Below are 19,139 nucleotides of genomic sequence, written 5' to 3' on the forward strand. Positions count from 1 at the left end.
TTGGGAGACGTATTTTACATATCCGTTGTTGACATGACGTAAAGGTATTTTAAATGTGTGACTGAAATAGACATTACACCTCAGACAACAATATCATTGTATGAAACAGGCGAAGGGCAATATCGATGACGATTTGGGTTAAGTTTCTCATAATTAACAGTTGCTGCATTGGATGTAAAAAATGAATCTGTCTCGAATTCATCTGTGTGTAGTTTCACTGATTGTTTTTAAAATTGGTAAATAAATAAAGACACTCAAAGTCTGGGACTGAAATCGTTGCCCCTCGCAAGACATTACAGCGTTTTAAAATATCACCTAACGGAACGATCGAACGACAATATCATTGACGAGTTCCGTTGGCAATTGTTGCAGTATCAATCATTGAAAAAAAAATAGACCTGTCTGGAATGATTTTATATTTTGATAGTGATTGTCTCATTTGCCGCCTTTCAAAAATGTGAGTTACCTTGTTTTTGGCGAGAAACCGCTCAAAGTTGGTCATCATTGACAAGTAGGAATTATTGCGAGCTAAGAGACTAAACTGGTCCTACTCCAGGGGAAGATGGTCTACCTCGAGTCATTTTTTTAAATTCAAAGTATCCAGCAACCGAGTGAACCAAATTTAAGACTCAAAGAGGCTTTTTTAAACTGAAACTGTGAGTGCACTAAACATCATTTTATAGGAATCTTTTTGCATTTGAACCAACATGGAGGAATGAAATATCTCAATTTAATCCTCTCTTGTTCCAGAAAATTAAAAGTGGACTTAAATTTAAAAATCCCAACGTAGTCCTTAGTCCTAATGATATAATTATCATATTTCATGACTTAAACTTCATTTCTTTTTGCGCACTTCTTTTCTTCTTCCCGCTGCTTGTTGGATTACGATGTCTAAAAAACAGTCACCTTCTTTATTTTCTCAAATACCTTTAATTTTTTGAGGAAGAAGCTCTATCGCACTGCACCTATACATTTTTGTCGGTTTTTAAGATTCAGCCGTCAAGCATAATATTTATCTGACGAATTGAAATTAGCTGAACCCATCTTATCCCCCCTCTCCTCCTTTGTTAATTTGATTTTAATATGTTACCAGGCCTGCTGGTAGACAGAGGTATTTAGTAATATTTGAAAAACGTTTAAGGAGCTACATAGGGTTTTTGACCGCGCGAGATTTGGGTGCGAACATAGGGCGAGCGTCAACATGCAAAACAAACATGGTGGCTCGATACGATCGTGCCATTGTCATCTGAAAAGGTGCGTGAAAAACACTTTAACTCTATACAGTTTTTATGTGATAAAATCCAGGGTTTCCAGAAATTTCTACCGAAATATTCATAAGCCTTCTACACCCGAAAAAGAGGTCAACCGAAAAGAAAACACCGTGGGAAAGATTGCCAAAAGACTACAGATTCGAAAGTCTACGCATGCTTAGATACCAATCTCAACGAAGTTCTATCCCATTTCGTAATGTTTTGCGACAAAGAAAATAGGGTTCTTTCGAGTAAGATTTATCGCGTCTCCTTCGTTGGAATTCCTAACGCTAATTATCACTCGCGATCGCCTCCCTTCGTGGAGCCTTAGCTTAATGACGAGAATCATTTTGATTTTATTGTTACTACAGCAAACGATACTCCGAACCTTGGTTATTACCTTTTGGCGCCCGCCAACATTGAGCAAAAAGCCTATGGAGTCTTAAGGCTGATTAAAAAAAGAAGTCGAAAAAGAAAGGTCCGTAGAGGCTTGGTTGGCTACACAGAATTTAAGCTGGTATAGCATGATTAAACTAGCTGGTATTTTTAAAGAAAAAAAAGAAACCTTCCCCACACAAAGTGTAGTTGCTTTTTCACAAACACCAAACATTCTCAAACGGTTTGAAATTGATAAATCTCACGCCTCATCATACGTTTTCAGCAGCGTGCAGTTTACTAGGAGAATATTTTCCCTTTTTATGCATCAGAAATAAATCAGCTCTCCTCCTTGCCAGTCGTCTATGCCCTGTTGCACCATAGCTGCTCTTCAACTGGCTTTCACCATATATGATGTTTAAATTCACCGCTGAGCAGGAGTTGACGAGATTGGAGACAGATGTCAGAGTGATCCCTGCCGCGTTTCTGACCCGCATGTTGCCCCTGGAACTCAAAGAACCGCTGCGGAAGACATTAAGGATAGCTCTACGGAAGTCTTGCATTCGAAATGAATACACAAGGGTGTTTACGAACGAATTACTATACTGAAGTAATTTTATGACATAAACGAGCCTGTGAGATGGGTTTTTGCAATAGCGGCAAAAATGGACAATTATAATGATAACCTCAAAAGGCATCCAAGTCACGATGAAAATTCCTGTGATAAGAAACAACGTTATAGCGAGCCTTTTGTCTTTTTCAACCCCTCTTCGACGTCGTCTTCGATACTTGATCCGGAGCCACAAAGCACTGTAGGCAGAGCAAGCCACTGTAAGCGACACGGACAAAGATGCAACGGTTACTGTGTGAACGACGCCTGAGATGAACTTAAATCGAAAAAACAAATAGAGGCAGCAGATGGCCACTGCCAGGATCCAGGTGCCCGATACGGCAACTATGTAACACTTCAGCGGAGTATAATGACGATACTTCCACGGCCAACCAACGGCATACAGTCTCTCGACAGATACGACTGCTAAGGTGAAAACAGACGCCATGCCAGAGACAATATCGCAACTGTAATAAACGGCTTGAATAACTTCACTTGTACTCCACAAATCTGGATTTACAAAATGGAAGATATAAAGTGGCATTGCCAGTGCCCCAACCATCAAATCAGCCACCGCAAGGGAGATGAGAAAATAGTGGGTTGGTCGTCGGTTAAGGCTTGTTTTTGTAAAAGCTGCAATAGTCACAGAGTTTCCAATGATTATGGTCAGCGCAATCAAACCAAAGGCTGCGGTTAACGCGATAGACTCTGCCTTGGTAAGGGGTGTCTCCGTATCCTTGGAGCTTGGCATCTCTGCACTGAAAAGGGGAGAAAAATACAAAAACAAAGATTAAAAAAATAGAAAATGGAAAACATAAATCAATTAGCCATTAGGAATTTCCCGATTTAACTCTTCAGAACTTTTTTTTCTCAATAAACTTTTGGGTCATTAGGTTTCCCTTTTTGACCTTAATGTATGCGAGTTGCAACATACGGAGTGGACTCTATTATACTTCATAACCAAGGCCTCTGAGACCTCATGCGGCTAGGTTTCCTTGGAGACCCTGAGCCAGTATTTAAAATGAAATATTCATCAAAAAAATCCAAATTTCATAAAATATTTTTTTAAAGTGGAACTTCCATTAAAAGCCACCTTTCTATAACGGCCACCACTGCGTTTCCTAACAAGTCACCAAAAACTATTAGAATCACGCCACCCCCTTTTTTTTTTGTTTGTTTTTTTGATAAAAATTTTTACACTAAACTTTAATTCACGCTTTCTCTGCTATTGCTACATTATAACTGAATCGTTCGCATAATTACAAACCGAAGCAAGCCTTAATTTTTTTTCGATAAGGATACGCCAGCTTAAAAAGTGACACTTATTCATGGCAAGATCTTTCGTCTGTGCCCTATATGTGGACGGCTGTCGTGGAGAACAGCAGACTTAATTAATTTTCACGACTTGAAATTTTTCAATTTTCATATTGTATAATGAGCAATGAAAACAACGCCAATGTACGTATGTGACCACACTGAAATGTTCTCAGCAGTCAACGAAGCCCAGGCTTTCAAGGGAAGCTTTTAACAACCTTACCACACGAATATTTTCGCAACATCTTAGCTTGCATTAGAGCACGCTTTCATGTGGGTTATTATTGAGATTCAGTCTTGTTGGAAGGCGTAAAAGGTTAAGCAATCGCTACACGTCTTTGCCTTTACAAAAAAGCAACAACAAAATTTGTGAGGTTGGTCTAACATGTTTTTAACCAAAATTTCCCTCGACCGATCATTGACAGCTGCTTTTAGCAAAGTGCATAAAATCTCAATTTTAGAAATTTTAAAATAATCCTACAGGATGTATATATCATATGATATTTTATTTGACTTGAATTTTTAAAAGAATATTCTGTCATCCTTGTAGCTTGCTTTGCAATCAGGTTGAAGGATTTTCTCTCCTCTTTTATCCCAATAGTATTCAGGAGACATTAACACGCCCGTTTTTCACATTTATCTCTTATGATGAATAAATTTCTCTCTAAGAGCGTAAAGTTACATTCAAATGTAAACTAAGGAACTCTGCGAGACAAAACACATGTAAAATACTTACAGGCTGCTTTTTTTTCCGCTGTGGTTTGGCTGACGCTTGTCTATTGCTCCAAGCTAACTTGTTGTTGCGGTGAGAAACTTATGAATTAATGAGGAAAATAAATAAACCATCAGACAGGTTTGTGAAAAAAAACTGTTGACTTTAAACCTGATCACACCTTTGTCTTTGCAGAGTGAAATTTTCAGCTTGGATAAAAACCAGAGAAATGCTGGAAACCGCGTTTTGCAATGCGATATGGGTTGGTCTCAACAGCCAATTCCTGAGCCAGCTGGTTCTCTTGTTTTTTTTTTTTTTTCTCCTTTTTTACCATCGAAACCTTTTAAACGTCTTGGTTTGTAAACTAACATAACAAAAGGTAATGAATGGTGTCGTTTTTTTAAATTTCATTTGCATTTTAATTAAATGCATTTTAATTAAATGCATTTTAATTAAAAGTATTCTCCGACGATCATCGTTGAATTTTCACCAAGCCGAAGCATAAGTGGGTCTCTTTAGACTTTCATCATTTGGAATTTCTCGAAACTGAACTTCAAAGAAGATGCATTTCAGAATATAAAGTCAGTATTCCAAGAATCAGTGCCAACAAACATGAATGAAAATGAATTTAAATGATATAGAGAAAACTGGGAATATTGCCTTTGCGTTGACTCTGTGACAATTTATGTAAGCAGAAGAAACTGAATGAAATGTTATAAACTTAAATTTGCCTTGAATTACTGAGTATTTTATTTCAAAATCAGCCAGTTTAAACTAAAAAGCAATTGGTTTACGGTTTTGTCCCGGATTTCACAGAATAATGTGAACTGATTTGAACACCAAAATTCAAAGGACGCAAATGTACATTATTTCAATGTGAAGGGAGTTTTAGCATTTCACACAGTCAGTGGAATAAAATTTTCCTAATCTTTAAAAGACTGCGTTCTAATGAAACTGTATTCTCATATTTGTAAGCATTCACTATATAAAGTATTGTCATTTCGCCTCTTTTACACAGAGAAAAAGTAAAAATACACATCATAGAGACTTATCTCAAACTTCTCTTCCAAAATAATTTCTTTTTCTGTAATTTTTCATACCGAAAATTGGAAGTTAAATCGAATAATGAATACGTTACCTTTGTCGCGGAAAATGATTGTGGGATTATTTACAAAGACTCTATATGTACAACTGATTCAGCTCTGTGGAAACCGAACGCTTAGTCTGGACATCTGAAAGCTCATATGATATAAAATATTGAAATTCAAATTTTTGGTAATTTTGTGACAGCGAAGAAAACGATAACTCTCTTGATGGGAAATAGTCGCCCACATTAATGAACAAACACTTCATTTCTATCTGTCAAAGCGGTAGAACAGAACCTAAATATGTTTAGTTTCTGAAATTTCACCATTTCAGAAGATAAACTTGTTCTAAATTCGTGTGATTTGTGTGGGCTGAAAAAAATACTTTAACATTTTAGAAAAGCAGTTTTAAGCTTGGTCAGAATTAGGAGAAACAATGGAAAAACAAAGCTATTTATTCAACCAACGCTTTTAGGAAGGAAGTAAGCGAATGCGTCGGTCCTCAACGAACGCTCAGATCGACATTGCCCGTTGTGAATACCCAATTATGTCAGTATCTTTTTGTATAATGACAGAAGCTTATGAATAACGTATGTACTCGGATATCAGCTTCGACGCAAGCTGAAGGACAGCGCACCTAAAAACCTTTCTCGTTGTCCAAACAAATCATTACAGGCATTCCTCAAAGAAACGATAAGGTAAAATAGGCGCAGATAAAAATAACACTTTATCTAAATACGTGCGTCAGAGCTTTGATGTGGAAAAAGTGTCTAGAGACGGAAAAATAATTCCAGAAATAAATACTTGGACCTTAAAATCAATCAATCTCTGTCTTTGTTATATTAGACAGGAATTCGAACATTTTGCTGAGCGAAGGATGTCTTAAGTATTGTCAGAACCTTTGAATAATTCATTTATAAGGTAATTTGTAATTGCCAAAGCCTTGAGAGCAACGTCAGTGTATCTGCCAATGAAGCTTCGGACGTTGCTACTGGGTAAGAAGCATCTGACCTTGATCTATGTAATAATATCTACTTCTCTGTATGTGATTTCAAAGATATTTCTAACCAGAGGATGCGTAGGCTCCAAATTAACTTTACGAGCATTCCATTGATGACAAGACAATTGAAATGAAGTCAAAATAAAGTCAAGTTCGACAGGCCATCATTTATGTGCACACATGCGCAAAGCTCGAAACTGTTCTAATCGGGTTGATCCAAGTATGACGTCAGTACCGAGCATAATTTTTCTCTTGTCAAACAAAGAAGCCACGTGACAGTTCTAACATGGATAGGATTATTGCAATAGTTTTTCCTTTCAGAAGAAATAATAATTATATAATAAGTCCTTAGCATTTTGTTGAAATGAAATGTCTTTGTTAGCATAATACATAACACAATAGCATTTAATTCTAGATCTTTTCAGATTCCCCTAGGAGGGGAGAAAGATCAGAATAAAATGGGATGGAATTGATAAGAAGCAAGGCCTATATCGGGGAATCATTTTTATAGCATGCTCTAATGAAAGCAAATGATTTGCACGGCTTATTTTTTTTAGGTAACTTTCGTTTTAATTTGTTCTCATCTATGATTCTGTGATTCCCTTTTCGCTCTTATCAACAGGAGTGGAAAAACGACCGATATTTCTTAACTAATAATCACATTAAGACTATCACTCATCACTAAGAATTTGCTATCTATCTATCACAAATGCTGCAATCTCATTGGCTACTTTACTGGCCATTTACTTCGTAATAGGTGGCGATTAACCAAAAATTCTTGGGTGTAAACAAAGTTGGAAAAAAACACGAGCTTTTATGTTTTATTTCATACAAATCAAAAGCTCTTAACTATTTTTGTATATTTTTAGATAACATTATCCTTACAGTCTATAGGAGATCTGCAACGACCATATTTATGTTATTTAACCCCACGTAAACGAACATTAAAGGATACTGGGGTTAATTGTACATAAAAATTAATCTACAATATATCATTAACCACACAGGAACATAAACTCACTCCATCCAGCATTTCCGAGTCTGAATATCGAGCCAAGATTGTTATATTTTAAGAATATATGCAAAACACATGCGCCAATAAACATTTTGCCGGTGACCCTTTATGATATTTTTTTCTCTCTTTTGTGCCACTTTTTTATGAATTCAGTGCGTTTATTCAAAAAGTGCCGACAATGTTGACACAGGTGAAGATTTATCGAAAAGTCTCATCTTTAGTGGATGTTTCTTCAATTTATGTTAATGTAGACCTATAATGAAGTATCGTCAAAGCGGATAACGATACATTTTGTATTTCTTGAGATGACTCAGAGGAAGAGTTTTCTTTTAACTGTTTTTCTTTTCCGATAACATAATCATAGTCCGATTTAGCGGCTTTCAAACGAAACCGCCGGTGTGAGACTTTGTTTGTTTTTGGTCTTCTGATATATTTGCCCCTAACAGATTTAGGATTCAATATACTTTCATTTGCTGGCCGGATTTTGGACGAAGATTACTGGAAAATACTTTTATGTTATCTATTTAGATGACAAACGTGAAAGAGAATAAACAAAGCCGTTTGAATTTAACCTAGTATGCAGTTTCATTGCTTTCTTGTCTAACCTAAACTTCCTCAATTATTGTATTATTTGATTGTTGTCATGTATAAACTGTGAATCTAATACCTCCTAAAATATTCAAATGCCCAATTTATCTATCTAAAGAACTTAAATGCTTTCATGTGCTTAAATTCTGATTTCTTTCTTTGGGTGTGTTGTTACACCCCTTGAAAATTAAAGATGATTTTTGGTCTCAGTTTTTTTTTAATATTATGATTTTTATCTGAATTCAATGTCGGCTTATTTCTTGGTAGGTAGCTCCACAGTTTGCAAAACGACCACCTGTCTAGATTCAAAGCATACAAACTCTGTTGTCTTTCGAAATCAAATAGCAATCATTTCATGTCAGTAACTTGGCAACGATGCCATCTAAATGGATTTTTTAGTCCTCAAAGTAAACACTATTGCAAAACAAAAAAGCTGAATCGAATAGAAGAAATCAAATAATCGGGGTAACACGGTTGACCTTTACTTAGGCAAAACGGATGCTTTCAGATTTCTCTTGGAGTGGAGGTTTTTTAAGGACTACCATTTTATCGCGTTGGAAGTCAATTATTTAGCTTCCGATTGACTTTGAGGTACGTATGGACATTTAGTCTATTGAATACTATACTGAAAAATATTGCAGAAAGCGTATTCTTCGAATTAATTTTTTCTTACTCTTAAGAAGTAAATTGCTTTAAACTTAATGTATTTGGTTATTGCGAGTTTAATTATCTTATGTTAAGATCAATATGGATTTTAAAGGTACTTACAATGGATGTATTTAGTAATGATAATTTTCTTCTATCATTGTGCTCATAAAGTAATTAAATGGCAGACTTTAAGTAGCTTGACCGGTTGGCAGATTGTATAAAATCTTTTATCGTCCACTGTTTTTAAGTTTGATGGCGCCCTTCGCTTTAACACGTATATATTTTTCTTAGTCCTATTTTTAACTTTCGACGTACAAAACCAGGACTAGAGATTATTATTCAAGGAAGTTTTAAATCTGACCACTGGCAATTTTGAATTTTCTAATCTGATTCGATGTCAAAATATCACGTAGGGCCATGATAGTACAAATTACGGAAATCCGCTAAAATGCTGGATATCTTGAGAACTTCAAGGAGAAGATGTATAAAAGCTGAATAAATTTAAGGCTGCCGGGAATGGATATTCAATTCCTAACGCATAAGCCTATGTACCGTGAGCCAGCAAAGGCGCCCATCACTCACTGTATTAAGATAACTGTTTAAATTTTTTTTTGTCTTTTATACAGCCATTTCCGTATGGTCAAAATAACAGCTAATTTGGTTCACTCAATAAAAACGAGGGAATAAAAAAAAAGAATAAAACTCAATGTAGCGATTACGACATTTTGAAGCTTTATACAAACAGAAACTAAGTAGTCCGTAATGTTCACCATGCATCTTTCTTAACAAAAAGTGAACCGATTATGGATCTCGACATTCTATTCTGGTTTTTATATACTGATTTTCTTTTCCCCATCTTTCAACTCTTTTAGCTCTCTTCTTACCTTAATTCTAGAATCCCTCTTTTACCTCTTCCTGTTGCAAGTTGCTATAAAATTGGTTGACGGGAAAATGAAAACAATCTTAGTGCGATTTTAGTAAATCGAATCTTGATAAGTTTTGAATTCGTGACAAGTGCGTATGAAACGCTTTCCTCCTATAACTTTCGCAATGGTAGACAGCTGCAAGCAAATATAATTTGTTTTATCTTTAATGCATTTTAGGCGTCTTGCTGATCTTAAAGTCGTCTGAATTTCCGCCTATAATCCATTAAAACGACAAATGCATTCGTGGAGAAACCCAAGCATCTACTTTCTGAAACGTAAAAGTTTGGCCCTCTGAATTGTTTTTTTCCGTTGCAAAGCCCCCTGTTCGAGATTTCTGGCTTTTAAGTTACAAAAGGTCAAATGATTACCGACTAAATCATTTTTCACTCTTTCTTCACAGATTAAAATGTTTAAACTCCCGTAGAGAAGGGTTGAAAACCCTCCCTGGAACTGTCTGACTTTAATTGCCACTTTGGAAATGAAAACAATGTGCGTTTAATATTGATGTATGTTGCCTTTAAATCGTATGCGACACGTTATTCAAAGAGAAAAAAATGCGGTATTCTTAAGATTCGATATATTTTGAAGTTCTCTCTTTTGAACACTGAGTTTGTTTTATCCGCCAATAAATTGAAGATGAAATAGCGCGTAATGAAAGTATGTACAATCGGTAACCATGTTGCAATTGAATTCCCTTCCGAAATGTTTTTGTCATTTATTTGTTTAAGAGTTGAAGTGGATCACATCTCAGTAAAAGCAATTATGAATTATAAGTATTACAGCTAATACAAAACTGAAACAATATATATCAATAATTTCATGAGCCGTTACGTATCCTCAGCAAATTTGAAACCTAAGCGTTAAATATATGTACCAATCAAGAACAGAGATATATTTGTAAATTAATAATTATACGACTGTTTGCCATGCTGCTACACCAAACTCACTAACGCAGAGGTAACCGATGGGTTTTCATGCTGTAAAAATAAAATAACTTGTGATCCAAAAGAAACCACTCTATCTATGACAGTGGTTATGCTGACGTATCACGGGTTTAAAATTAAACTGGTGGAAATCCTACCTACTCATTCCCAGTCGACAATTTATTTTAGTTAAAAAACAAAGGAAAGAACATAAAATGAACGGGGGGATAAAATATTTTGAAACAAATCATAAAATATTGAATCGATCCCACTGTCTTGCACATGAAGAAAAAAATGTAAAAGTGTCATTTTTGGAGCTGCAAAACTTTTGATCGTGATGTTTCCTAAGCTGCATAGTAAGTACGGACAGTTTTACGCAAACTTTGATCGTTCGCCTCAGAACTCTCACTGAAATGGCAAACTAAAGTAAACAACTACCACAAGGCAATTTAACTATCATGTTATGTAAGAAAGTGACCCAATAATACACACTGAAAATCACAATTAATATATTATCTGACTAATGAATATTTTTTGGTTTTCTGTGTTTGTTTTTAGTTCGGTTGTTTTTGGTATCTTTTCCATTACCACTCTTCAATAAAAGTAAATAAACATAGCATTTTGAATATGAAAACCTAATAATATCAGTCGTTAGGTACTTATGGTAATCTCACTTATGTGTAATATTTTCAAGCTTTCTCGACGGAAGCCGGCGAAGTGGTTGCTTTGGTGTAAGTTCATTAAACGGTGGCTGTGAGGCTTTCTTTCTTCCTTCAAAGTGTCAAAAAGCATGTTCTATTTAATAAGAACAAGATAGTTATTAAATTCGACTTCACTGCTACATGAATAAGTCTTCCGAGAATTCCCTGTTGAAATATCGGGGTTATTACTTGCAGAGAAACTTCTAAATTCAGTACAGTGATCTTGAGGTCTGTATCTCTACAATCGTGTTAAATTATCATATTTTGGAACAATGAATAAATTTTATTGCTCTTTTTTCAGACTCAATTCATCCCATATGGCAAGCTCTTTAGCAAACAGGACACAAGAAGTCATCTTTTCCAGGAGAGCAAACATTGCTTGGAGTACCATCTTTGGCTTTCTCGCTGTAATTATTGTGGCCGGTAATGCTTTAACAATTGCAGCGTTTACAGCCAGGCGACTTGTTCGTAGACGTGCTGTTTTCTTTCTGATCAGCTTAGCTATGGCTGATATGACGGTTGGAGCAGTTGCCATACCGCTTTACATCTATTTGAGCATTCAGAAAACCTTAACAAAGAGAGCTGTCCATCACATCTATGAAGCAGTGGACATCCTGTCCGGATTGGCCTCTGTGTTCACATTGGCACTGATTTCTGTTGAAAGGCTGTTCGCCATTGGGTGGCCTTTGTTTCACCGCACCCTACGTAAACGAGCCTACTTTTATTTTGTGGGTCTGGCATGGATTTCTGCCCTAATCATATCCATCATAGACTTGCTTTATCACTACAACATCGTGTCTTACCTCGCTACTCTGGACATTGTTCTCACTGCTCTGTGTACTTCGTTTGTAGTTACTTGCGCTGCATATTTGGGTCTGTTTGTTAAGGTTCGTTCTCGAGATTATAGTGTAGTTGGGAGGGAACAGGACAAGAGACTAGCAAAGACACTATTCCTTGTAACTGGAATGTTTATGGTCACATGGCTGCCTTTTCAGTGCCTTCTGTATGTGGTACACTTTTGCAAGACATGCCCCTTCCCTTCTCAAAATACAGTGAACTTCATTAAACTATTACAATATTTCAATTCCTTTATAAATACGGTTATTTACTCACTTAGAATGCCTGAATTCAGGAAGGCAATTTCTGAGGCTTTTAAAGGTAGAAGAAGTCATAATCCTAACAAAGATAAGAATATTTACCTCAAAAACCTTCAAGGAGACACACTGAGTGCAGTTGGTGGTGTTCTGGGCTCCTATTCGTCACTAAATCTACGCCTTTGTATGGGAACTGAAAACATCGTCCTATCAGAATTGAACTCGTCAAATCTTCGAAGGAAGTGTTTTGCTTTTAATAGCTCTAGAAATTTGAGAAAGAGCTCCAGCCGTAGAACTTTTGTAACTGTATCAGTAGTTTAAGCTCATAGTCCAACAGATCTTTCGCCTGTTACGATCACGTGGACAATAGAAAATGGTCGTGACGCGAAAAAAGGTATCACTCAGGGGCTGAACAAGATGAAATACGATTTCTGATTTTGACGCCAGTGGTGATTAAGTGAGAGATCACTGGCTATTAAAATGGTTTTATATTCGGAAAAAAGCTGAACACGAAGTCATATTTGTCCTTCAAGGTGAAGTAACCGTAACTTAGCAGTTCAGCCGAAGAAGCTCAATTTGGTAATTCTGTAAGTTCCATAGCGTTCTTTCCATTACCGGGATCTATTTCTTACAACATGAACAACCATTTTATGATGGACAAGGCCATAAGATAAAGTCATGAAATAGAGATTTTCTGAAAAGTAGCTTTCTTCTGCACAAAGTTGTATTTATTAGATATGTGACGTGGGCTAAATGTTCTCTTAGGAGCGTATAATTGTTTAGGAATGGCCGTTGTAATTGAGCCTTTGCGCGTGCGTTTTACATGTTAACTAATTCCAGAATCAATGTAATTTGTATCTTTTACAAATTTCATTTAAATATCATATAATATATCAAATCGACTACAGGTACGGTTAAGGTGATGACTTAAAGCTGAAAATAAATTACTATACAATGATTAAATATCGTATAATATATCAAATCGACTACAGATACGGTTAAGGTGATGACTTAAAGCTGAAAATAAATTACTATACAATGATTAAACCAATTATTTGTGCATGTAAATAGGATCAAGCAAAAAATTTAGAATAAAAAGGAAGGAGGGCTACAGAAGAAATTTTCTCATTTCTCACAAAATTCTACCACAACAAGAAAATATCAAGTTAAATGTCTGCAACAACCAAGTCTTCCTTCCACGTTGAAGGCTATTTGTGTTGCTTTTGTTCCAGTATCTCATATATTCATAATTTTATCTTACTCCTTTCCTACTTTTTAAACAGAGGTCAGCTAAGTTGCCCTTGCAAATTAAAATGTATCACCCTAATCTCGGCCAGGGAGTAAAGTGCTTTTCAATGCTGTCATCCTGCTCAACCATAAATAAACAGTCTTATTAATTATTATCATCGATTGTTCTGTGGTCAGGAAAGAAAGATAAAGGTTTATACCAATGTGCCTATAATTGTATAGATCTTTCCATGAATTCCATAACATTTTCCTTTAATTTTTTAGTGGAGAACGATGCAACTTTTATTTTCCTTCGTTTTTCCTCCGATTGCGGTATAATTGTATAGATTTTGCCATGAATTCCATAACATTTTTCGTGGAAAATAACGCACCTTTTATTTTCCTTCATTTTGCCTCCGATTGCGGTAAAAAACACCCAATGACATTCATTAGAGAAAATTACAAATAACATCCTGTGTCAGCGTTTCGTAGGTTGGACCTCGGTTGCAAAAAAAATGAAATGAAACAACGGGGCGAGAGGGGAAGAATTTCTCAGTTTTTTTTTTTTATGTTTTAACCGATTTTTCCGTGATTCCGGAGGGTTTTTGTCGAGTTTTCTTACCGCACTGCTTGGTTTTAGTACATTAACTTATGGCCGAGATAGTCAAAGGCGGTAAGCCACAGTGGTCGGGAGATCTTTTGAATGGGATAGATCAAATATTTGTTTGGTTTCAAATTATCATCTTAATTGATTGTATTGCAGAAGGGTGAGTCTACCAATTGAAACATTGCTTTTCAAATTTTATCTGTTGACAATATTAGACCCTGCGTACGCCAGTGACCTATTCCTGTAATTAAACATAAGTTTTTCAAAAAATTATATTCTTTACCGGATGGCATTATGTCATTTCCTTGATTTCCTTTTCCTTCCAATGTTTGTATTGTAACGATGGTTAGCACAATAAAAACGTTTTATGTTTACAGATAAACATCCAGGCGCTGTATAAAGGTCAGTATGAATTGTGTCTGGTGCAAATTCGTTTATTCAGATTAGTCAACAATGTATTTTTGACGCTTTCTGATCTGCACAAATGATATAGCTAAGCATTCTTAAAATCAAGAGATGGGAAAAATATTTCAGATAACATTCTCACATCAACAGTCAGTCATTGGTATATCCGATAAGTGAGGAAAGCTCTAAATTGATATCTTTTTAAAAAGTTTCTCTCTTGTATCATTCTATTTTTCATTAAAATTTCACTCCTACTCATGGAGGGATCTGACTTATTTACCGATAAGAATTTTCCTATACTTCTATCTTAGATCCCGTCATAAATAATTGCGATAAAAAAAAGGAAAACAAATATTTGTTCTTGCTGTGTAAACGAACCCTATAATCACCCATGCAGACTCGCTTCAACAAATTCACTCCATGGTAGTCTAACGATTCAGCTGAGCTTATGCTGATACTTTGGCCGTTTTGCGGCTCTGGAATCATTTCAGAAGCTATAGACCTTGACTGATGTGACTTATACACCTAGTAGCCGTTTGATAATGACGACAAGACGATGGATATAGTCTGTTTGAGCTGCTGAGCAGTGGCAAATGCTCTTAAATAACCCTGGTAGGATTTCATGTAAATCTTAAACAAGATATTAGCAAATCTTAGAAAACTACCCTGATCAAAGCCGGGAAAGAGGTATTTTAGGGCAAATTACAGATAGAAAAACTACAATTACTTCGTTGATCAATCATTCAGATTAAGAGCTCCATGTAAGAGGTCTGGAAATCGAAAATCGTACGAATCTCAGAGAAGCGAAAATTAGAGGGGGTCAAGCGATTTGGCATCGTTGACGTCTTCGGAAAAGACAATTCATTGTAGCTCACTTAAACCACTTGGGCTGAGTTGATGTTCTAGGACACCAAAACACTTTTCTAGCTTTTGTTTTGTAGTAGAGATTGAGCCCAGTATGTTTTTTTTGAACTGCATTTGAGAAGAAAGCGATATTTTAAATTCTCAGCTTATCACAGAGATCGCGCCATGTTTGAAAATTTGGGCGAAGTTCACCCCTTTTAAAACGTGTATGCTACTTACTAACATAATCGACATAATTTTCTATTCATTTTTTTTTTCTATCGCAATAAAAAATTGCGTGGGAGAGTAACGACAACAGGCAAAAAGTAGCTTGATCGAGTGGTGTGTCGATTCTCTGTTTGATTCCTTCTTCTGCCCTTTTTATTGATTGATTGACTAGATGATTGATGAATGCTTTTAAGATTTTTTTCTAAATGATTGTTTTTCTCCATTAATTGCTTTGTTGATCGATGATGCTTTAAGCTAAATATGTAAACAAAATAATACATTTTTTTGTTGTTATAACCTTGGCGACGTACAGCTTATGATATTCCGATGGATTTATATGGCATGTTTTTAAAAGAGCACATCGAATCGATGAAGTTTTTAAAGAAAATTTACTAATGGCATTTATTTTATTTATTTCCCATGTAACGTGGATCCAGAGGTTTTCTCCACAAAATCATCGAACAAAAAAAGCTAAGTCATTTTTACTTTCTTTCTCTCTCAAAATCACAGACATCAATTCACAAAAGGACTCACAATGGACTTCAACCAATGGAATATTATTTGGAGTATCTGCTTTGGAGCAATTGCCTTCATGATAATTATTGGAAACTGTCTCTCCATCATAATCCTTCTCAAGCGCAGGCTTCGCAAACGTCCGCATTACTTGCTGATAAGTTTAGCCATTGCGGACCTGTTGGTTGGTGTTTTTGCAATGCCTATTTACATGATCATCGTGATGTCTGGAAACAAATTTGTTACAGTGCTTGTTTTTGATTGTGTGGACATGTTCACTGGATTTTCCTCGGTGTTTACCTTGGTTTTAATTTCTATGGAAAGACTGAGTGCAATCGCGCAACCTTTGCGCCATCGACTGCTTACCTCACGAAGTTACATCTTTGCGCTGATAATACCGTGGATCCTGGCAGTAGCAGTGACGTCTTCTCGCCTGCTGCTACAGTTAGCCATCATAACAAAACAGCAGTTCCTGTGCATTATTATCTTGAGTTTATCGACCCCACTGTTCCTGTTGTGTCTGGCTTATTGCATCATTATGCATAAGGAAGCCTTACGACCACAACTAGGTTTCAGAGCAAGGAGCGAAGCCAGGCTGTCTAAGACAGTGTGCCTAATAACCGGCATGTTTATATTAACGTGGATGCCATTCCAAGTATTGGTCATCGTTATTCATAAATGCACTGTATGTAGCAAAAGCGTACCTGTGTCAGTGGTATTCTTAATTAAGCTTCTGCAGTTCAGCAATTCGGTCGTTAATTTCTTCATATATTGTCTTCGAATGCCAGTGTATCGAAGGGCATTGTCTGCATTGTTTCGGAGCTGCAATTGCTTTGTCTCCCAAACTCAAGTGCACCCTTTCTTTCGGCATCAAAACACTAATGTCACAATAATTTCCCTCTCGAGTTCGGTGTCTGTAAACCGCTGCAGGCAAGGACAAAGTGAAAACTCAGAAAGTATAATGGATACGCAAATAAATCAGATATAAATCTGTCTCGTTCGCATTGAATCTTAAGCTTAAAGAGCAAATTCAAAGTGTACTCTCCCAAACGATTGACATTGCGTTTTTGAAAATTTGAAATAACTGCTTAATTTAATCGGATCTTAATTATCTGAAATTATTTGAAAAGCGGTATAGATGCTTTACAATGTAAAGTCAATCTGGTCATGGTTAGAATCTCAAGCTTCAGAAGTAATTAAGAGATAATGTTGACTTCCTCTTAATTTATTGAATTACACGTTATCGATCCAAAAAAAATGGCCTTTTTACAGCAGGAGAGGAACTTTCTAGCTCATGACGTGAGTCTAATCTGTTTATCAGGTGAGCGAGTCAAAATCTAATTACTGGCACCCCCCTTAGTAGCTGGCGAAAATATTGACTTAGCTGATCGCGAATATTGACTTAGCACTTTTCTACACAACTTCCAATACTTAAGTTCATTCCCGGCCTATTGCGTCAATCTTTTTAAAGTTGTTACAAGTCTGAACTGTCATGATAGCCTTCGTACAGCTGCCTTCAACCTTCAAAAATATTTATCTATTTGTATTTTTCTACTTCGAAGAGGACAATCTGTAATTACCTTACAAGATTTCGACGTATATTACTACTCAGCTAAGAATTCAATATACTGCGAAGAGGTGCATCTTTGATTTTTTTCTTTTTGGCTAAGTTTTAAAGAAAGATATGTACATAAAGTAGAATAACACATGAAAATAATTATATTGCATATGTGATCACTGAGGTATCATACGTAAACAACTGATCCGCCTTAAACTTAATCTCCATTTCAAAATAACTACTTTAGGTCTCCTCATGGGTCTATTGTTGTAAATAATTATCAAAATGAAAATAATATGGCGAATGAGAATGAAAGAAACAGATAAGAATAAAAGTTATTGAGAACATGTATGGAAGAATAGGGAACTTCGTGCCTGTGATCTTCAGCTCTTGTTTATCTTATAAGAATAAAATACTTAATTCGCGGATCATTTCACTGATTTGCCGGTTTTTTAAGTCGGTGATTCTCATTTGTGGTTGTAAAAATGAAAAATATGATGGAATGGGAACAAGAATGAGAAACACTAACGTATGCACCAACACACGAGAAACGCTAATGTATGCACCGACACCATGGCAAATGGAGACAATCTGTCGGTAAGTTCTGAGGATCATATGATATAAGTATATGGAAGAAAACAAAAGGGGCATAATTTGATAATCAAACCTTAGTCCTCAATTTTCACCTTCACATTCCTTGCCGTATTGACGTTTGTTCCAAAATATGGGATAGACATAAGAACTTTCAGCTTTACCGCAGTGGCCTCGCTTTATAATTACATGAGTGCGTGGAAATAAAAACATGCCACACCACTGTGGGCGGAAGGGATAAACATGTAGGCAGGGTTCAGTTATTAGAATGTTCTTAGCTCTGCCGAGGTTAGTGTCAAAACAAGGAAAGTTAGTAGAATTTAAAAAAAAAACACATACTTTCAGCATGCCCACAGCTGGGGGTTAACTACTTTAGTAAATGGAAACCAATAATAGCCCTCCATTGTAAGACTCTTAGAATGGTGGAGTAGCTTTTGCTGAGAATAGCATTGAAATAAGATGAGTTGATAGTGTAAAGCAAAAGCAAGCAATGTAATCATATTCACGAAACACGAACGAAACCAAAACAAGGGAAGTTGATTGATCCCATGAAACAAAGGCACGCAGCTGCAAAGCTTCGTAATGACTTAAGCAAATGGAATCTATAATAAACAATAGATAAAAATGAGGGAAATTCTTATCTGTGAGGAACTTCCCAAAATTATTAATTATGTGCTGTGTGATCCTTAGCTAGGCCGATGCATGAAATTTAATCGGTTTAAATTCACTGCAAATCTTGACAAGAATTGATGATTTGTGAATGTAAACGCCGCCATTTCATCGCGACTTATTTCCATTTTCAAGGAAGTTCCACTTGCTTGCATCACTTCACAGTTTAATTGAGGTGAAAAACAAGGCAAATGCTATTTCAAAACAAGATGATGGTTTCTATAGAATTTAGATAGTCTATAATACAGATGACGTAG

At 36.0% G+C, this 19,139-nt stretch overlaps 3 protein-coding genes across 5 annotated transcripts; 2 read left to right on the forward strand and 1 right to left on the reverse strand.

Moving 5' to 3' along the window:
- Positions 1–1,378: 1,378 nt before the first annotated feature.
- LOC131784147 (adenosine receptor A1-like) lies at positions 1,379–9,552 on the reverse strand. 3 transcript variants are annotated; one of them, XM_059100939.2, is made up of 3 exons: positions 5,400–5,485; positions 4,286–4,362; positions 1,379–2,993 (listed from the first exon to the last, which is right to left on the reverse strand). In XM_059100939.2, exon 3 carries the CDS (start codon positions 2,984–2,986, stop codon positions 1,898–1,900), a length of 1,089 nt encoding a protein of 362 aa, XP_058956922.2. In that variant the 5' UTR covers positions 2,987–2,993; positions 4,286–4,362; positions 5,400–5,485; the 3' UTR covers positions 1,379–1,897. The 3 variants fall into 3 exon arrangements, with proteins under 3 accessions (XP_058956922.2, XP_058956925.2, XP_058956923.2); XM_059100942.2 differs by lacking the exons at positions 4,286–4,362; positions 5,400–5,485 and adding an exon at positions 9,482–9,552; XM_059100940.2 differs by lacking the exon at positions 4,286–4,362 and having other exon boundaries at positions 5,400–5,417.
- Positions 8,418–12,562, forward strand: LOC131784144 (adenosine receptor A3-like). The gene is made up of 2 exons (XM_059100935.2): positions 8,418–8,540; positions 11,449–12,562. The coding sequence occupies exon 2, from the start codon at positions 11,465–11,467 to the stop codon at positions 12,560–12,562; it is 1,098 nt and encodes a 365-aa protein (XP_058956918.2). The 5' UTR covers positions 8,418–8,540; positions 11,449–11,464.
- Positions 12,563–14,902: 2,340 nt separating this feature from the next.
- On the forward strand, positions 14,903–18,041 carry LOC131783674 (adenosine receptor A2a-like). Its single transcript, XM_059100437.2, has 2 exons — positions 14,903–15,092; positions 16,062–18,041. The coding sequence occupies exon 2, from the start codon at positions 16,087–16,089 to the stop codon at positions 17,050–17,052; it is 966 nt and encodes a 321-aa protein (XP_058956420.1). The 5' UTR covers positions 14,903–15,092; positions 16,062–16,086; the 3' UTR covers positions 17,053–18,041.
- The last annotated feature ends 1,098 nt before the right edge of the window (positions 18,042–19,139 follow it).

The sequence above is a fragment of the Pocillopora verrucosa genome, chromosome 3, assembly GCF_036669915.1.
Source record: "Pocillopora verrucosa isolate sample1 chromosome 3, ASM3666991v2, whole genome shotgun sequence".
Taxonomy (NCBI): Eukaryota; Metazoa; Cnidaria; class Anthozoa; order Scleractinia; family Pocilloporidae; genus Pocillopora; species Pocillopora verrucosa.